Below are 20,446 nucleotides of genomic sequence, written 5' to 3'. Positions count from 1 at the left end.
CGCTTCCGGAGCTGATGCGCCAGCATCCGGCTAGCCTTCTTCCATACTCATAAATCGCCCCCTGGGCCTGCCTCCACTGCACCTCCGCCTTCCTGGTGGTCACCAGGTTGAATTCGGCCTGGACGCTACGACTCTTGCTCAACAGTCCTTCCTCAGGCACCTCCGCATACCTCCCGTCTACCCTCACCATCTCCCCCACCAGCCTCTCCCCCCTCTCCTTGTGGGCCCTAATGGAGATCAGCTCTCCCCTAACCACCGCCTTCAGCGCCTCCCATACCATCCCCACTCGGACCTCCCCGTTATCATTGTACATCTCTATGCTGCCTCGGACCCGCTCATTCGCCTCCTCCCTCGCCAGCAGCCCCACCTCCAAACGCCACAACGGGCGCTGGTCCCTCTCCTCCCCCAACTCTAAGTCCACCCAATGCGGGGCGTGATCCAAAATGGCTATCGCCTCTACTCTCGCGATCAGCGCCCTGCTCAAAATAAAAAAGTCGATCCGGGAGTAAGCCTTATGGACATGTGAGACGAATGAGAATTCCCTAGCCCCCAGCCTTGCAAATGTCCACGGGTCCACTCCTCCCATCTGGTCCATAAACCCACTCAGCACCTTAGCCGCTGCCGGCTTCCTACCCATCCTAGACCTAGAGCGATCCAGTGCCGGATCCAACACAGTGTTAAAGTCTCCCCCCATTCTCAGGCCCCCCACTTCCAAATCTGGGATCCGACCCAACATGCGCCGCATAAAACCCGCATCGTCCCAGTTCGGGGCCTACACATTGACAAGTACCACCCTCTCTCCCTGCAGCTTACCACTAACCATTGTCTGCCACAATGCTCGACGCCTCGAACGACACCTTCTTTCCCACCAAGATCGCCACCCCTCGATTTTTGGCATCCAGCCCCGAATGAAACACCTGACCTACCCACCCTTTCCTCAATCTTATCTGATCTGCCACTTTCAGATGTGTCTCCTGGATCATGACCACATCCGCCTTCAGCCCCTTCAGGTGCGCGAACACGCTGGCCCGCTTGACCGGCCCGTTCAGTCCCCTTACATTCCAGGTTATCAGCTGGATCAGGGGCTACCCGCCCCCCTCCCCCCGCCAACTAGCCATAACCCCTCCTCGGCCAGTCCGCGCCCGCACCTCACGCCCGGCCCGTTCCCCACGGCGGCAGACCCCCATCTCTACCCCCCCCCACTCGCTCCAGCTCCCCCTTGACCATAGCAGCAGCACCTCAATTGCCTCCCCCCAGGCTAGGACCCCTTCTAGCTGCTTTACTCCCCCCTTTGCACTTCCGCAAGTCAGCTGACTCCTGCTGACGCCGGCCACTCCCGCCTCTCCTTCGACTCCTCCCATTGTGTGACACACCCTCCTCTTCCATTCCCCATCCGCAGGCTTTCCACCCCCCCCCCCCCCCCTTCCATCCATAGCGCGGGAAACAACCCTCGCATCCCCGCCCCGGCCCCTCCAGTCTTCAGCGCGGGAAAAAGCCCGCGCTGACCACCTACCCGGCCCCGCCACCTCTGACGCAGCTCCTTTTACAGACCCAGTCCCCTCACCCCCGACTCAGGTCTCCCCCTCCCCCGCGGGGCCCCATCACACTGCCGGCCATCCACCCCTGTTCCATTTGCTTAACCCCCTCCAAGAGCCCCCCCGCCCAACCCAAACAAAAGAGTGCCCAACCCGCCCTAACCCAACCAGATAGAAACAAAAAACAAGAGCCAAGGACTCCCCCCAATAAAAAGTAACATATCAACCGCAATCCCCAAACACCCATCCCGATCCTCAATCTGTGTCCAATTTCTCAGCCTGAACAAAGGTCCACGCCTCCTCGAGAGACTCAAAATAATGGTGCCGGTCCTTGTAGGTGACCCACAGTCGCGCCGGCTGCAACATGCCAAACTTCACCCCCTTCCTGTGCAGCACCGCCTTCGCTCGATTGTACCCGGCCCTCCTCTTCGCCACCTCCACACTTCAGTCCTGGTATATTCGAACCTCCGCGTTCTCCCACCTGCTGCTCCTCTCCTTCTTGGCCCACCTGAGCACACACTCCCGATCGACGAACCGATGGAACCTCACCAGCACCGCCTGCGGCGGCTCGTTAGCCTTGGGCCTCCTCGCCAACACTCTATGGGCCCCTTCCAGCTCCAGGGGCCCTTGGAAAGACCCCGCTCCCGTCAGCGAGTTCAACATGGTGACCACATAGGCCCCCACGTCCGGCCTCTCCAGCCCCTCCGGGAGGCCCAGAATCCGCAGATTCTTCCGCCTCGACCGATTCTCCATCACCTCGAACCGCTCCTGCCATTTCTTGTGGAGCGCCTCGTGCTCCTCCACTTTTACCGCCAGGCCTAAGATCTCATCCTCGTTGTTGGAGATCTTTTGTCGGGCCTCGCGGATCGCCACCCCCTGGGCCCTGTGTCTCCCGCAGCTTATCGATAGAAGCCTTCATCGGCTCAAGCAGGTCCGCTTTAATCTCCCCGAAGCAGCGCTGTTATCACCTCCTGTTGCTCCTGCGCCCACTGCACCCACGCAGCCTGGTCCCCGCCTGCCGCCATTTTGTTCTTCTTCCCTCGCACCTTCTTCGGGTCCACCACCACTTTTTTAGTCGCCCCGCTCCTGGTAAAAGCCATATACTGTCGGGGAACTATTGTACTCGCCTTCCCACAGCGGGAAGTGTCGAAAAAATGCTGTTGGGGGCCCTGAAAAGAGCCCAAAAGTCAGTTTTCTGCGGGAGCTGCCGAACGTGCGACTTAGCTCCGCATAGCTGCAACCGGAAGTCTATCTATCTCTGTCTTAAAGACACTCAGTGATTTGGCCTCCACAGCCTTCGTGGCAAAGAGTTCCACAGATTCACCACCCTATGGCTGAAGAAATTCCTCCTCATCTCTGTTTTAAAGGATCGGCCCTTTAGTCTGAGATTGTGTCCTCTGCTTCTAGTTTTTCCTACAAGTGGAAACATCCTCTCCACGTCCACTCTATCCAGGCCTCGCAGTTTCCTGTAAGTTTCAAGAAGATCCCCCCTCATCCTTCCAAATTCCAACGCGTACAGACCCAGAGTCCTCAACCGTTCCTCATACGAAAAGTTCTTCATTCCAGGGATCATTCTTGTGAACCTCCTCTGGACCTTTCCATGGCCAGCACATCCTTCCTTAGATACGGAGCCCAAAGCTGCTCACAATACTCCAAATGGGGTCTGACCAGAGCCTTATATAGCTTCAGAAGTACATCCCTGGTCTTGTATTCTAGCCCTCTCGACATGAATGCTAACATTGCATTTGCCTTCCTAACTGCCGACTGAACCTGCACGTTAACCTTAGGAGAATCGTGAACAAGGATTCCCAAGTCCCATTGTGCTTCTGATTTCCTGAGCATATTCTCATTTAGAAAATAGTCTATGACTTATTTATCCTTCCAAAGTGAATAACCTCACATGTTTCCACATTGTATTCCATCTGCCACTTCTTTGCCCATTCTCCTAGCCTGTCCAAGTCCTTCTGAAGCCCGCCTGCTTCCTCAATACTACCTGTCCCTCTACAGATCTTTGTATCATCTGCAAACTAAGCAACCGTGCCTTCAGTTCCTTCCTCCAGATCATTAATGTATATTGTGAAAAGTTGTGGTCCCAGCACCGACCCCTGAGGTACACCACTAGTCACTGGCTGCCATCTTGAAAAAGACCCCTTTATCTCCACACTCTGCCTTCTGCCAGTCAGCCAATCCTCTATTCATGCCAGGATCTTACCCTGGGCAGTAGAGCGGAGCTGCTGATTGGCTGTTGTGGGGAAATTTGCATACGTGCATTGTGGTCACCCTAACTTGAAGGTGGTTTGTGGAGGAACTGTTGTCAAGTGACACTTAAACCCGAAACACTTCTTCAGTGTTTCCCTCCCTACCCACTCTAACCAAAAAACAAACAACAGCTGTAACGATCAAGAGGAAGGTTAGAGGGCAGGTAGAAGTAGAAAGAAGTTGAACCGTGATGTCACAGCCTGCAGGTAAGTGATTGGCTGGTGACTGGTAAGTAGTTTTTCTTTTCTTTTCCCTCAGGTGTTACCGTGCGGGGTGCAGAGGTTGCTGAGAAGGGGAGTAAATTTTTTTTTTTTTTTATAAACTTACTGTCGGGAGTTTCCAGCTGAATCCGGTCGGAGTGAGGACAGAGTGACTGCTGGGTAAGTAGTAAAGATTTAAATTGTTTGCGCAGGCCAATAACAGCCGATTGCTGTTTTCGTGTGGGGCGCAGTGGTTGCTGGTTAAGTGTTTTATTTTTACCTATATTTAAGTTGGGCAGTTTCTAAACCCTAGACACTACACTTGTAGTGTGCCCCAGTCTTCCACCTCCTTTAACCTAAGGGGTAGAGTGAATAACAGGTAAACTCTTTTTTTCTTTTATCTAGAAGGGATGGCAGGGAAGGTAGTGCAATGTTCCTCCTGCAGAATGTTTGCGGTGAGGGACGCCGTCAGTGTCCCTGCTGATTTCATCTGTGGGAAGTGCACCCATCTCCAGCTCCTCGGAAACCGCGTTAGGGAACTGGAGCTGGATGAACTTCGGATCATTCGGGAGGCAGAGGTGGTCATAGATAGAAGCTTCAGGGATGGAGTTACTCTGAAGAATAAAGATAGATAGGTGACGGTGAGAGGGGCTGGGAGGAAGCAGTCAGTACAGGGATCTCCTGTGGTCGTCCCCCTTAGTAACAAGTATACCGCTTTGGATACTGTTGGTTGGGGGGGGGGGAAAGAGGGAGGACTTGTCAGGGGTAAGCCATGGGGTACAGGTCTCTGGCACAGAGTCTGTCCCTGTTGCTCAGAAGGGAAGGGGGGAGGGGAGTAGGGCATTAGTCATTGGAGACTCCAAAGTTAGGGGGATAGATAGGAGATTCTGTGGGAACGAGAGAGACTCACGGTTGGTGTGCTGCCTCCCAGGTGCCAGGGTCCGTGATGTCTCGGATCGTGTTTTCGGGATCCTTAAGGGGGAGGGGGAGCAGCCCGAAGTCGTGGTCCACATAGGTACCAACGACATAGGTAGGGATAGGGATGTAAGGCAGGAATTCAGGGAACTAGGGTGGAAACTTAGATCTAGGACAAACAGAGTTATTATCTCTGGGTTGTTACCCGTGCCACATGCTAGCGAAACGATGAATAGGGAGAGCGAGGAGTTGAATATGTGTTACAGGGATGGTGCAGGAGGGAGGGTTTCAGATTCCTGGATAATTGGGGCTCATTCTGGGGTAGGTGGGACCTCTACAAACGGGATGGTCTACACCTGGACCAGAGGGGTACCAATATCCTGGGGGGAAATTTGCTAATGCTCTTCAGGAGGGTTTAAACTAGTTCAGCAGGGGATTGGAAACCTGAATTGTAGCTCCAGTATACAGGAGGTTGAGAGTAGTGAGGTCATGAGTAAGGTTTCAAAGTTGCAGGAGTGTACCGGCAGGCAGGAAGGTGGTTTAAAGTGTGTCTTCTTCAATGCCAGGAGCATCCGGAATAAGGTGGGTGAACTTGTGGCATGGGTTGGTACCTGGGACTTCGATGTTGTGGCCATTTCGGAGACATGGATAGAGCAGGGGCAGGAATGGTTGTTGCAGGTGCCGGGATTTAGATATTTCAGTAAGCACAGGGAAGGTGGTAAAAGAGGGGGAGGGGTGGCATTGTTAGTCAAGGACAGTATTACGGTGGCAGAAAGGACGTTTGATGAGGACTCGTCTACTGAGGTAGTATGGGCTGAGGTTAGAAACAGGAAAGGAGAGGTCACCCTGTAACGGGTTTTCTATAGGCCTCCGAAAAGTTCCAGAGATGTAGCGGAAAGGATTGGAAAGATGATTCTGGATAGGAGCGAAAGCAACAGGGTAGTTGTTGTGGGGGACTTTAACTTTCCAAATTTTGACTGGAAACGCTATAGTTCGAGTACTTTAGATGAGTCCGTTTTTGTCCAATGTGTGCAGGAGGGTTTCCTGACACAGTATGTAGATAGGCCAACGAGAGGCGAGGCCATATTGGATTTGGAACTGGGTAATGAACCAGGACAGGTGTTAGATTTGGAGGTAGGTGAGTACTTTGGTGATAGTGACCATAATGCGATTACGTTTACTTTAGTGATGGAAAGGGATAGGTATATACCGCAGGGCAAGAGTTATATCTGTGGGAAAGGCAATTATGAAGCGATGAGGCAAGACTTAGGATGCATCGGATGGAGAGGAAAACTGCAGGGGATGGGCACAATGGAAATGTGGAGCCTGTTCAAGGAACAGCTACTGCATGTCCTAGATAACTATGTACCTGTCAGACAGGGAGGAAGTGGTCGAGCGAGGGAACCGTGGTTTACTAAAGCAGTCAAAACACTTGTCAAGAGGAAGAAGGAAGCTTATGTAAAGATGAGACATGAAGGTTCAGTTAGGGCGAGAGTTACAAGTTAGCTAGCAAGGACCTAAAGAGAGAGCTAAGAGCCAGGAGGGGACATGCGAAGTCTTTGGCAGGTAGGATCAAGGATAATCCTAAAGCTTTCTATAGATATGTCAGGAATAAACGAATGACTAGGGCAAGAGTAGGGCCAGTCAAGGACAGTAGTGGGAAGTTGTGCGTGGAGTCCGAGGAGATAGGCGAGGTGCTAAATGAATATTTTTCATCAGTATTCACACAGGAAAAAGACAATGTTGTCGAGGAGAATACTGCGATTCAGGCTACTAGACTAGAAGGGCTTGTGGTTCATAAGGTGGAGGTGTTAGCAATTCTGGAAAGTGTGAAAATAGATAAGTCCCCTGGGCCGGATGGGATTTATCCTAGGATTCTCTGGGAAGCTAAGGAGGAGATTGCTGAGCCTTTGGCTTTGATCTTTAAGTCATCTTTGTCTACAGGAATAGTGCCAGAAGACTGGAGGATAGCAAATGTTGTCTCCTTGTTCAAGAAGGGGAGTAGAGACAACCCCGGTAACTCTCGACCAGTGAGCCTTACTTCTGTTGTGGGCAAACTCTTGGAAAGGTTTATAAGAGATAGGATGTATAATCATCTGGAAAGGAATAATTTGATTAGAGATAGTCAACACGGTTTTGTGAAGGGTAGGTCGTGCCTCACAAACCTTATTGAGTTCTTTGAGAAGGTGACCAAACAGGTGAATGAGGGTAAAGCAGTTAATGTGGTGTATATGGATTTCAGTAAAGCATTTGATAAGGTTCCCCACAGTAGGCTATTGCAGAAAATACGGAGGCATGGGATTCAGAGTGATTTAGCAGTTTGGATCAGAAATTGGATAGCTGGAAGAAGACAAAGGGTGGTGGTTCATGGGAAATGTTCAGACTGGAGTCCAGTTACTAGTGGTGTATCACAAGGATTTGTTTTGGGGCCACTGCTGTTTGTCATTTTTATAAATGACCTGGACGAGGGCGTAGAAGGGTGGGTGAGTAAATTTGCAGATGACACTAAAGTCAGTGGAGTTGTGGACAGTGCGGAAGGATGTTACAAGTTTCCAGTAGTCCAATGTCTATTTTTGCCTCTCTCTTACCTTTTATATATTTTTCAAATAGGCAGAGACAAGTATACTTTGCAGCCTTGCTCATGTGTGGGAAATGTAAATCGTTTCTAAGTATCAAAAAAGGTTGCAAGAAAAATTACAAATGTTACTCACCAATAATTCAATTCACGTCAACGTATTTTCGTTCTGTTAAAGCATGTGCTTACCTCATCGTAGCTGTATCTGTACTCTCCCTTCTTTGATTTAAGGTCCCACAACACCAGCGTTCCAGATTCAAAACCAATTAAAAGCTGCAGAAATAAAAAAGACATGGCCAGCCATATCACTAAAGTCCACTTCCAGTTCCTTGTTTTAATTTTATTACATATTTAAAATAAACAAATTTAGTGTCCCAATTATTTTTTTTTTCCAATTAAGGGGCAATTTAGTGTGCCCAATCCACCAACGCTGCACATCTTTGGGTTGTGGAGGTGAGACCCACACAGACATGGGAAGAATGTGCAAACTCCACCTGGACTCTTCCAGTTCCTTGTCGAGCAAATCGATCACCACACGGATTATCATTAATGCCGGATCTCAGCCACGAGGCTTCTTTTCCCCTCATGCCCTCAAGCTAGGGGAGGTTTTACCCACCTGAGGCTTCCACTTGATTACTATTATGCAATACCAAATTGCCAAAGTACGGGTGAGGGCAGATTGGACCAGTGAACTGCCAATGTTCACTGTGCAGGTTTACAATTGAATGACCTCTTGGGTGAAGCACCAGGACCTACAGAATGAAGCACCAGTTGGCAGCTTCTGAAGGGACCAAACAACAAATATAATCTTACAAGAGAATCATAGAATTCCTACAGTGCAGGAGTTCATTCGGCCCATCAGGCTTGCACAGACCCTCCAAAAGAGCACCCTACCTAGGCCAATAACCCTGCCCTATCTCCATCACCCCACCTAACCTTTGGACACTTGGGGGCAATTTAGCATGGCCAAATTACCTAACCAGCACATCTTTGGACTATGGGAGGAAACCGGAGCACCCGGAGGAAACCCATGCAGACACGGGGAGAATGTGCAAACTCCACACAGTCACCAGAGGTCAGAATTGAACCCGGGTCCCTGGCGCTATGAGGCAGCAGTGTCATCACCCCTACCATCCACTTCCTACCTTCCACCCATGAAGGTGTCTTCCTTGCTTTCTCTTCATCATATATGTTTAATACCAAAGGAAGTGGTATTAAAGCACCCTGGTTTGCAAACAACATCTTAACTTCCATTTCATTTCAACTCCAACCAAATGAGCTAACCAAATACAGACACCAATGTTGTGGTGCTATACTTGAAAAAACTGCCCTCCTCAGCATGTTATGTGAAAGAAATTTCTGATTACATGCACAGACAATTTTTAGGGTAGTTGAAATAATGTCCCATGATGGATGCAAAACAAAATAGCCTGGCTTGAATGGATAGTAAATGCAGGAAGGATATAGTTAATGGCAATTAAAATAATTTTAGTGATTAGGCAAGAAATATATGCTTGGTCAATAATTGATGTCAGATCTAGCTGGTGTAAGTTTCATATGCCCAAGTGGACCAGTGAATCAAAATTAATCGGCATACAAATGCTTTCAGTGCATCATTAAAGGCCTGACTAAAGAGGGACCAGAGTCTAGCTATTAATCTGAAGATTAATTCAGCTCATAATTCAGCAGTGGAAACTTTGGGGATTGTGCTACAACCTGACTAAATGGTACAACCCGGACAATGACAGCAATAAGGGAAGGGGCTACAATGAAAAAATTGGGGGGGGAAGAGAGCCTATATTTTAAATGTGAAGACAGTTAACCAGTAATTCTGCCACAGGGTGTCTCAGTTAAAGAGAATGAACCATTATGTTCAATGTGGAGGATTATTATAACAAATTCAAATGGCACAAAGGAGGTCAAAAATAGATCATTTACTTTTAAGTGACCATATGGAGCTTACAAGGAGACAGAAGTGAGATTAATGAGACTACAGTAGAGAGATCTCCAGAAAGAGCTCAAGGGAAAGATGTTAGGGGTGTAAATATGAATAGTTAGCTAAGCAAAACATAATAAAGCAGATTCCTGTAGAACAGCAAATAGTATGTGTACATATTAAAAAGGTGAGTAAACCCCATCAGATCTCACCATTCCTGTTCTGTGAAAGATCAAAGCCCTAAAACATTAACATAGTTTCTCTCTCCACAGCTGCTGCCAGACCTGCTGAATATTTCCAGCAATATGTTTTTAGCCACACCTTGTGGTTTGCCACAAGGTTAACCACCCCTTGAGCTTCACTCACTTGGAACATTTATCTACCTTCTCATTGCAATTAATCTTTAAGCACTATACGAGCACACACCCAAAAAGAAACAAAGTTATCAAACTTGCTTCTAAAGCAAGTCCCATTCCAAGAAAAGGTTGCTCAGCAAGTTCCCTCATCAGGGAAATCAGAACTCTGAGAAAAACAGGGTTAAGATGGGTAAATTGAGTCGAGGTACAGAAGCCATAATCTAAGTGAATTTTAGAGCAGGTTTGACAAACTGAATGGCCAATTCCTGTACAGGGAACTCTCAGAAATATAACGTCTGACTGTTATTCAAACATAAGGGAGCATTGCAAGGTCAGTGTCGCAGAGCTATTGGACAAGTTAAAAAGAATGAATGAATATCAGGTTCCAGGCATCTTTGGATGTTGAGGGAGATTTTTAGGATATTAGCTTTCATTATGAAAACGATGCTGAGGTAATTCAGACTGAAAGCAGGCTCACACCACAGAGTGTGAACATAGAACATAGAACAATACAGCGCAGTACAGGCCCTTCGGCCCACGATGTTGCGCCGAAACAAAAGCCATCTAACCTACACTATGCCATTATCATCCATATGTTTATCCAATAAACTTTTAAATGCCCTCAATGTTGGCGAGTTCACTACTGTAGCAGGTAGGGCATTCCATGGCCTCACTACTCTTTGCGTAAAGAACCTACCTCTGACCTCTGTCCTATATCTATTACCCCTCAGTTTAAAGTTATGTCCCCTCGTGCCAGCCATTTCCATCCGCGGGAGAAGGCTCTCACTGACCACCCTATCCAACCCCCTGATCATTTTGTATGCCTCTATTAAGTCTCCTCTTAACCTTCTTCTCTCCAACGAAAACAACCTCAAGTCCATCAGCCTTTCCTCATAAGATTTTCCCTCCATACCAGGCAACATCCTGGTAAATCTCCTCTGCACCCGCTCCAAAGCCTCCACGTCCTTCCTATAATGCGGTGACCAGAACTGTACGCAATACTCCAAATGCGGCCGTACCAGAGTTCTGTACAGCTGCAACATGACCTCCCGACTCCGGAACTCAATCCCTCTACCAATAAAGGCCAACACTATAGTTCTGGAAACTGCCCCGACTTTGAATGGACAAAATCTCCTTTCCGTCCAACAGCTCTTATGGATCCCAAGTGGTTTCTCAGCAGAAAGCTGCCCAATCAAGAGAGTATTCATGAGTCTGGCCCATGTAGAAAATAGCAACCATTATTATTACATATGCCATTAGTAACAGGAACTCATTACTTTGCTCTTATCTGCAATGGTACACAAATGGTTTGCAAAATCAGGTGGAAAAAAAGTGGCTCCAAGAAATACCGGCTGGGTATTCCATGGATATATATTGTGACTTTCATCACCTCAAGTCCAAAGCGTTTCATAGTCAATTACTGACTTTTGAAGTAAGATAAAGTCATCATAGCCCCAGATAACCATAGGCTGTTTTCCTCTTTGAGGGGGAGAGCTGACTGGTGGTGATTTAACCTGAGGATCACCACACTTCTGGCAAGGGGCAAGGTTGCGAAAGTGGTGCCTTCATGAAGTGTAGTTACTGTTGTAGTGTTAGAAACAAATCATCTAACATGCACACAGCAAGCTCCCACAAAGAGCAAGTGATAAATGGCTAGTAATCGAGAGACCCACGGGAATGTTCTGGGGACCTCATTTCCAACCCTACTATGGCAGGTGGTGGAATTTGAACTCATTAAAAATCTGGAATTAAAAGTCTAATAGTAATCATGAAACCATTGTCGAAAAAAACCCATCTGCTGAGTTTTTCCAGAATTTTCTGTTCGTACTTATTTCCAGCATCTACAGCAGGATGCTTTTACTTTTTTGTAATGTTGGCTATTTGATAAATGTTGGTCAGGATACCAGGGAGGACTAATTTTCCCCTCTTTAAACAGTTCCTGGGTATCTTTTATGTCCATCTGAGAGGGCAGATGGTGCCTCAATTTCAGCAGCTTAACCGAAGATAATGGTGATTTGCACTTCCTGCAAGGCCTGCAGGGTTGGCTCATGAATGCGCACAATGACAGAAAGTCATTAGAAGGAAAAACAAGTGTGTTTTTTCCTCTTGCATATCATGTCCTTCACACAACTAACTTAGGTGGCTGGGAAGGCTTTGCGTGACATAAGCACTCCAGCTACCAAGATTGATTTAGCAAAGTACCTGTAACTCCCATAGCCAACTAAGTTCAGCCAGTCATGTTTGCTAAAGGTATGTGGATTACTTCATTAAGTCGTTTTATAACACAGCTGCCAACTCAAAAAACTTTCCATAAACCAGCTGTCAAGCTACTGTTTGGTGACAGATATGCCACACTAAGGGGAACAAATATTCATGAAATTGTTGGATCAGCATAGCATATTATATCCGTACGTCATTCTCCAATGGAACTTTTCCAACTCCAACTTATAATGGGGAGGATCATAGAAAGAAATCCATTTCATGATTTATATGAAAGTTAATATAACCTTAGGCAGGAAGCCAGACTGTGTTAAATACATGATTAGTACATTGAATTAGAAAGATAATTGATAAGCAAGTACCCAAAGTGAATAACTGATTTAAAAAAAAGCAAATAATAGTACTCCCCCCACCCCCCCATCCCATCTGCATTGGTTTCCTCTGGGAGCTCCTGTTTCCTCCCACAAGTCCCAAAAGACGTGCTTGTTAGGTGAATTGGACATTCTGAATTCTCCCTCAGTGTACCCAAACAAGCACCAGAGTGTGGTGACGAGGGGCTTTTCACAGTAACTTGCAGTGTTAAAATAAGCCTACTTGTGACACATTATAACAGGAGTTTTTCTTTAAAAGTATGTTGCTGGAGATTAGTAGTTTTACCAGTAACACCATTTACGGCAAGTCCATTGCAATTCTTAACAGAATTCAACACTGGAAGTTAAACATGAAAATCGGGAGATCATGGGACTGCTTCAGCCAAGAGCCATTACAAACATTACGGACTAAATGGATTTCCTGAATGCTGCCAAGTGACTACAGTTGGATATGGGGATGTTAGGGAATGGGGGTGGACTTAATTATACGGCTGAGTGTGGGTGATTTAATCAAATCATACAACCTGATTACAAAATGCTCAGCATGGGGTCGTCTTGAGGGAATTTGTGGCATGAATTGTGGTAGACCATCAAATGGCATACATTTCTAATATATCAGTGAAGGCACGGTGGCAAGCACTGCTGCCTCACAGCTCCAGGACCCAAGTACAATTCTGGCATTGGCTGACTGTGTGGAGTTTGCACTTTCTCTGTGTCTGCGTGGGTTTCCTCTGGGTGGTCCGGTTTCCTCCCACGTTCAAAAATATGCAGGTTAGGTAGATTGGCCGTGCTAAATTACCCTTAAGTGTCCAAAAAGGTTTGGTGGGGTTCCTGGGTTACAGGGTAGGGTGGATGCATGGGCTTAAGTAGGGTGCTCTTTCCAAGGGCTGGTGCAGACTCGATGAGCCGAATGGCCTCCTTCTGCACTGTAAATTCTATGATTCTACAGGTGTATATGTATCCGGTTAGTCAGAAGTCAGCAATTTAGCTCCTTGGCTACAGCAGTTGATTCATATGGATAGGGTGGCACAGATTTTGCTGATCTCAGCTCAGCCAGCATTAGATGAACTAGCGAAGGGACATCATCACCCTAAAGCCTCGGACACTGCAAAGATACTAGTTCAACTCAACGGGAAGGGTCCTGGGGGAGACCATCACAGCATTCATAGCCAGACTAAAGCAGATTGCAAAGTACTGCGACTTTGGATCAGCTTCAAATGATATGCTTAGAGATTGACTAACATGTGGTGTGAATAGCGTAGCCATACAAAAGAATTTGTTGGCTGAATCCAAATTGACTTTCAAGGCGGCGTTAGAAATGGCCACAGGTGGCAGCATGGTGACGCAGTGGTTAGCACTGCTGTCTCACGGTTCGAGGTCCCTGGTTCGATCCTGGCTCTGGGACACTGTCCGTATGGAGTTTGCACATTCTCCCCTTGTTTGCGTGGGTTTTGCCCCCACAACCCAAAGTTGTACAGGGTAGGTGGATTGGCCACACTAAATTGCCCCTTAATTGGAAAAAGTGAATTGGGTACTCTAAATTTATGAAAGAAATGGCTACAGCAAAAGAGAACGCTAAAAAGGGCACCCAAGAATTACAAGGCGAACAAAGCTTTGAAGTCCACCAGCTGGGTGGGAAACCGCGAGTAGTAATGGCACCAGAAGCGAGGGATCAAGCTCAGGCAGTGAATAGAGTACAGAAGTGGGGAGAATCACTAAATACTGAAGAATTAAGCAGCCTAGGAGTAACAGAATGCTTTTGATGTTGGTGAAGCCACATCCCAGAAGTGTGTAAATTCAAAGGAGTCAATTGTTTGGTGCAAGAAGAGGGGCCATCTAAGGCACAAAGGAGTACAAACAGAGCAAGTAATCAAGCACCTGTAAATAACATGGAGGATTGTCTCGTGGGAAGACATAATGTATGTCCTTAAACAATTTAGAAGAGGACAAGGTAGCCCCCATCACAGTAGTGATGATAGTAAAAGGCCAAAATGAAGGTGATACAGGGACATCAGCTAGTGTTCTAAACATATGTACCTACAGGTATCTGAAAGGAGTTCAACTCACTACAGCAAAATTAGCCACTTACACCAGAGAGGTTATAAAGATAGTAGGAACAACTGCAACCCCTGTGTGTTACAAACAGCAGTCAGTACAGCTTCCACTGATAGTAGTGTCAGGCCAGGGACCAAACTTGATTGGCTCTGGGAGATAAAATTAAACTGACTAGCGATCTTTAAGATTAAAAGGAGGGGGCCTGAATGAGGTCTAAATGAAGTATTCCTTAAAGAATCTGAAAGATTAAAAGATTATAAACTAAAATCAATGTAGATCCAGAAGCTATACAAAGGTTCATTTAGGCAAGGACTTGTGCGTTAGTAGAAAAAAGTTAAAACAGAATTGCGGCAATTGGAAGATTTGGGCATCATTAAATCCATATAATTTGCTGAGTAGGCCACACCCATCATATTGGTAGTTAAACCAGACAAGATAATTAGAATTTGTGGAGATTAAAAGTTAACGGTCCCCGACATCTCCACTTATGGGCGGCATGGTAGCACAGTGTGTAGTGCTGTTGATTCACAGCGCCGGTTCGATTCCCGGCTTGGGTCAGTGTCTGAGCGGAGTCTGCACGTTCTCCCAGTGACTGCGTTGGTTTCCTCCGGGTGCTCCAGTTTCCTCCCACAAGTCCCAAAAGACGCGCTTGTTAGGTGAATTGGACATTGTGAATTCCCTCTCAGTGTACTCGAACAGGCGCCATAGAGTGGAGATTAGGGGATTTTCAGGGTAACTTCATTGCAGTGTTAATGTAAGCCTACTTGTGACACTAATAAAGATTGTTATTATTGAATGAAGATGCAAAGTTGGATAGGTACCCCATACCCAAAGTAAAGGACCTATATGCAAAGTTTGCTGGGGGCCCGACATATACTAGAGCCATTCCTGATAACAATTTAAACTAGAGGAGGCTTCAAGAACTTACGTCACCATAAACATCCACAAAGCACTGTTATCAATATACACGTTTACCCTTCGGTGTTTTGTCAGCTTGTGCCGTCCTGCAGCTGACTATGGCGATCTTATTACAAGAGTTGCCCAAATGTATTGTTTATTTAGAAGATATCCCGATTACCAGGTCCACTGAGGAGGAACATCTGGCAAATCAAATGAAGTTTTAAACATGTTCCAGGAAGTAGGTTCGTTTGGAGAGAAAAGTGAAATTTTCAGACAAATGAGGTGGCTTATCTTGGATACAGGCTGGATGCTCAAGGGCTACACAATGGAAAATAAAGTGAGAGCCTTTAAAGAAGCACCAGCCCCTAAGAACATCTCAGAGCTCAGGTCTTTCCAGGGAATGGCTAACTACTACAGGTGGTTCTTCCCTCATCTATCAATGTTGCAAGCTCCATTTGATGTGTTGTTGAAGAAGTGCCAAAAATGGTACTGGAAGAATCCACAAAAAGCTTTCAATCTAGTGAAACAAGTGCTTTAATCTTTAAGTCTATCAGTACATTTTGATTCAAAGTACAAAATTGCTTGTAATGTGAAACAGTATGAAGTTGGGGCTGTATTATCCCATAAAATGGAAGACGGGTCTGAGACCCCCATTGAATATGTATCAAGAACTTTATCTGATGTAGAACGGGAATATCCACAGTAGAAAAGGAAGGCTTGGCCATCATTCATGGCATTAGGAAGCTTTTCCAATATGTATACAGCCACCACTTCACCATTATTACAGATCATAAGCCATTTTAAGGATTTTTCAAAGACAAGTAGTACCTCCAGTAGTTTGAGCTCAAATTCAGCAGTGGGTGTTGCAAAATCATAAAATCCCTAGTGCAGAAAGAGGCCACTCGGCCCATTTAGCCTGCACCGGTCCCTGGAAAAGCACCTTACTTAAGATTAAGCTCACGCCTCCACCCTATCCCCACAATCCCACCTGACGTCTTGGACACAAAGGGTCAATTTACCTAACCTGCACATTTTTGGCCTGTGGAAGGAAACCGGAGCACATGGAGGAAACCTACGCAGACACCTGAAGTCGGAATTGAACCCGTGTCTCTGGGGCGGTGAGGCAGCAGTGCTAACCACTGTGCCGCCCTGTTATTCCTAGCAGCCTATAAGTATACTTTAAAGCACTGACCAGGTGTTCACATAGTCAATGTAGATGCCGAAAGTCACCTTCCATTACCTGAAAACACAGCAACCCACCCCCCCGCTTCCCCTAGACAGCAAAAGATCCCCTCAGTACAGCAAAAGATTGTGATGGCCCTCAAACTTTATGGATATCTTGCCCGTTACAACACAGCAAGTCAAATACTGGACTAAAAGAGGCCCTTTGTTGTCAAAGATAGGTACATGTATTGCATGGTTGGCAAAACATGGAAGAGGGAGGGATTCAAATTCCTGGGGCATTGGAACCGGTTCTGGGGGAGGTGGGACCAGTACAAACCGGACGGTCTGCACCTGGGCAGGACTGGAACCGATGTCCTGGGGGGGGGGGGGGGGGGGGGGGTTTGCCAGAGCTGTTGGGGAGAGTTTAAACTAATGTGGCAGGGGATGGGAACCGATGCAGGAAGTTGGAAGGTAGTAAAACAGGGACAGAAACAAAAGGCAGTAAGGGACAAAGTGTAAGGCAGGGAAGCCATAGTCAAAAATCAAAAAGGGTGACAGTACAAGGTACAGTGACTGAGGGGAGCTCAGTGAATAGGACCAGGAATACTAAAAGAAATAAAACGGGAAGTGAAAACATTAATGGTAAGCGACGCGGCAGGTTGTTACATGAAGATATGGGTTCAACGACAAGGAAAATTAGGAGAAAGGTTAAGAGGAAATATAACTTAGGAGAGGTTACTGATCGCGGTGTTAAGATTCAGAACAGAGGTAAAAAAGCCAACATAAGTGTACTTTACCTTGAATGCTCGTAGTATTCGGAATAAGGTAAATGAGTTGATGGCACAAATCATCGTGAATGACTATGATTTCGTGGCCATTACTGAAACATGGTTAAAGGATGGTCACGACTGGGAGTTAAATATCCGAGGGTATCAAACCTTTCGGAAGGACAGAGTGGATGGTAAGGGAGGTGGTGTAGCTCTGTTATTTAAGGATGACATCCGGGCAACAGTAAGGGATGACATCGGTGCTATGGAGGATAAGGTTGAATCCATTTGGGTGGAAATCAGGAATAGTAAGGCGAAAAAGTCACTGATAGGAGTAATCTATAGGCCACCAAATAGTAACATTATGGTGGGGCAGGCAATAAACAAAGAAATAACTGATGCATGTAGAAATGGTACAGCAGTTATCATGGGGGATTTTAATCTACATGTTGATTGGTTTAACCAGGTCGCTCAAGGCAGCCTTGAGGAGCAGTTTATAGAATGTATCCGCGATAGTTTCCTAGAACAGTATGTAATGGAACCGACAAGGGAACAAGTGGTCCTAGATCTGGTCCTGTGTAATGAGACAGGATTGATTCAGGATCTCATAGTTAGGGATCCTCTCGGAAGGAGCGATCACAATATGGTGGAATTTAAAATACAGATGGAGGGTGAGAAGGTAAAATCAAGCACTAGTGTTTTGTGCTTAAACAAAGGAGATTACAATGGGATGAGAGAAGAACTAGCTAAGGTAGACTGGGAGCAAAGACTTCATGGTGAAGCAGTTGAGGAACAGTGGAGAACCTTCCAAGTGATTTTTCACAGTGCTCAGCAAAGGTTTATACCAACAAAAAGGAAGGACGGTAAAAAGAGGGAAAATCGACCGTGGGTATCTAAGGAAATAAGGGAGAGTATCAAATTGAGGAAAAAAACATACAAAGTAGCAAAGATCAGTGGGAGACTAGAGGACTGGGAAATCTTTAGGGGGCAACAGAAAGCTACTAAAAAAGCTATAAAGAGTAAGATAGATTATGAGTGTAAACTTGCTCAGAATATAAAAACAGATAGTAAAAGTTTCTACAAATACATAAAACAAAAAAGAGTGGCTAAGGTAAATATTGGTCCTTTAGAGGATGAGAGGGGAGACTTAATAATGGGAGATGAGGAAATGGCTGAGGAACTGAACGGGTTTTTTGGGTCGGTCTTCAGTGGAAGACACAAATAACATGCCAGTGACTGATGGAAATGAGGCTATGACAGGTGAGGACTTTGAGAGGATTGTTATCACCAAGGAGGTAGTGATGGGCAAGCTAATGGGGCTAAAGGTAGACAAGTCTCCTGGACCTGATGGAATGCATCCCAGAGTGCTAAAAGAGATGGCTAGGGAAATTGCAAATGCACTAGTGATAATTTACCAAAATTCACTAGACTCTGGGGTGGTCCCGGCGGATTGGAAATTAGCAAACGTGACACCACTGTTTAAAAAAGGATAGGCAGAAAGCGGGTAATTATAGGCCAGTGAGTTTAACTTCGGTAGTAGGGAAGATGCTGGAATCTATCATCAAGGAAGAAATAGCGAGGCATCTGGATGGAAATTGTCCCATTGGGCAGACGCAGCATGGGTTCAAAGGGCAGGCAATGCCTAACTAATTTAGTGGAATTTTTTGAGGACATTAACAGTGCGGTAGATAATGGGGAGCCAATGGATGTGGTTATCTGGATTTCCAGAAAGCCTTTGACAAGGTGCCACACAAAAGGTTGCTGCATAAGATAAAGATGCATGGCATTAAGTGGAAAGTAGTAGCATGGATAGAGGATTGGTTAATTAATAGAAAGCAAAGAGTGGGGATTAGTGGGTGTTTCTCTGGTTGGCAATCAGTAGCGTCCCTCAGGGATCAGTGTTGGGCCCACAACTGTTCACAATTTACATAGATGATTTGGAGTTGGGGACCAAGGGCAATGTGTCCAAGTTTGCAGACGACACTAAGATAAGTGGTAAAGCAAAAAGTGCAGAGGATACTGGAAGTCTGCAGAGGGATTTGGATAGGCTAAGTGAATGGGCTAGGGTCTGGCAGATGGAATACAATGTTGACAAATGTGAGGTTATCCATTTTGGTAGGAACAACAGCAAAAGGGATTATTATTTAAATGATAAAATATTAAAACATGCTGCTGTGCAGAGACACCTGGGTGTGCTCGTGCATGAGTCGCAAAAAGTTGGTTTACAGGTGCAACAGGTGATTAAGAAGGCAAATGGAATTTTGTCCTTCATTGCTTGAGGGATGGAGTTTAAGACTAGGGAGGTTCTGCTGCAATTGTATAAGGTGTTAGTGAGGCCACACCTCGAGTATTGTGTTCAGTTTTGGTCTCCTTACTTGAGAAAGGACGTACTGGCACTGGAGGGTGTGCAGAGGAGATTCACTACGTTAATCCCAGAGCTGAAGGGGTTGGATTACGAAGAGAGGTTGAGTAGACTGGGACTGTACTCGTTGGAATTTAGAAGGATGAGGGGGGATCTTATAGAAACATATAAGATTATGAAGGGAATAGATAGGATAGATGCGGGCAGGTTGTTTCCACTGGCGGGTGAAAGCAGAACTAGCCTCAAAATAAGGGGAAGTAGATTTAGGACTGAGTTTAGGAGGAACTTCTTCACCCAAAGGGTTGTGAATCTATGGAATTCCTTGCCCAGTGAAGCAGTAGAGGCTCCTTCATTAAATGTTTTTAAGATAAAGATAGATAGTTTTTTGAAGAATAAAGGGATTAAGGGTTATGGTGTTCGGGCCGGAAAGTGGAGCTGAGTCCACAAAAGATCAGCCATGATCTCATTGAATGGTGGAGCAGGCTCGAGGGGCCAGATGGCCTACTCCTGTTCCTAGTTCTTATGTTCTGAAGAGATGGAGCCACATCAGCTCAGAAAGGGTGAGCTTAGTTGAGAGGGTGGTGGCATCCTCAGGCTCTACACTGGTCATCCCAAAACCAGGGAGATAGTTGTTACCAGCAGAGTTGCATAGTTCCCATCTGGGAGCATCAAAGATGAAAATATTAGGGAGAAGCAAATTGATGCAGACATAGAACAGATGGTAAAACAGAATGACCAGTGCCAATTACAACAGAAGTTACCTGCCACTGCTTCCTTACACCCTTGGAAATGGCCAAGTCAGCCATGGGCGAGAGTTCACATTGATTATGT

At 46.3% G+C, this 20,446-nt stretch overlaps 1 protein-coding gene across 6 annotated transcripts in view; it reads right to left on the bottom strand.

Annotated features, from left to right (window-relative positions):
- The window catches only part of stxbp5a (syntaxin binding protein 5a (tomosyn)), a 281,041-nt gene that overhangs the window by 145,685 nt on the left and 114,910 nt on the right, over positions 1-20,446 (bottom strand). For all 6 annotated transcript variants that reach the window (XM_072504745.1, XM_072504763.1, XM_072504770.1 and 3 more), the window contains exon 7: positions 7,674-7,757. In XM_072504745.1, coding sequence (XP_072360846.1) covers positions 7,674-7,757 — 84 coding nt within the window. The remainder of the gene's footprint in view (positions 1-7,673; positions 7,758-20,446) is intronic.

This window comes from Scyliorhinus torazame, chromosome 1 (genome assembly GCF_047496885.1).
Source record: "Scyliorhinus torazame isolate Kashiwa2021f chromosome 1, sScyTor2.1, whole genome shotgun sequence".
Lineage (NCBI taxonomy): Eukaryota > Metazoa > Chordata > Chondrichthyes > Carcharhiniformes > Scyliorhinidae > Scyliorhinus > Scyliorhinus torazame.
This window is presented reverse-complemented; position numbering and strand designations above follow the sequence as displayed.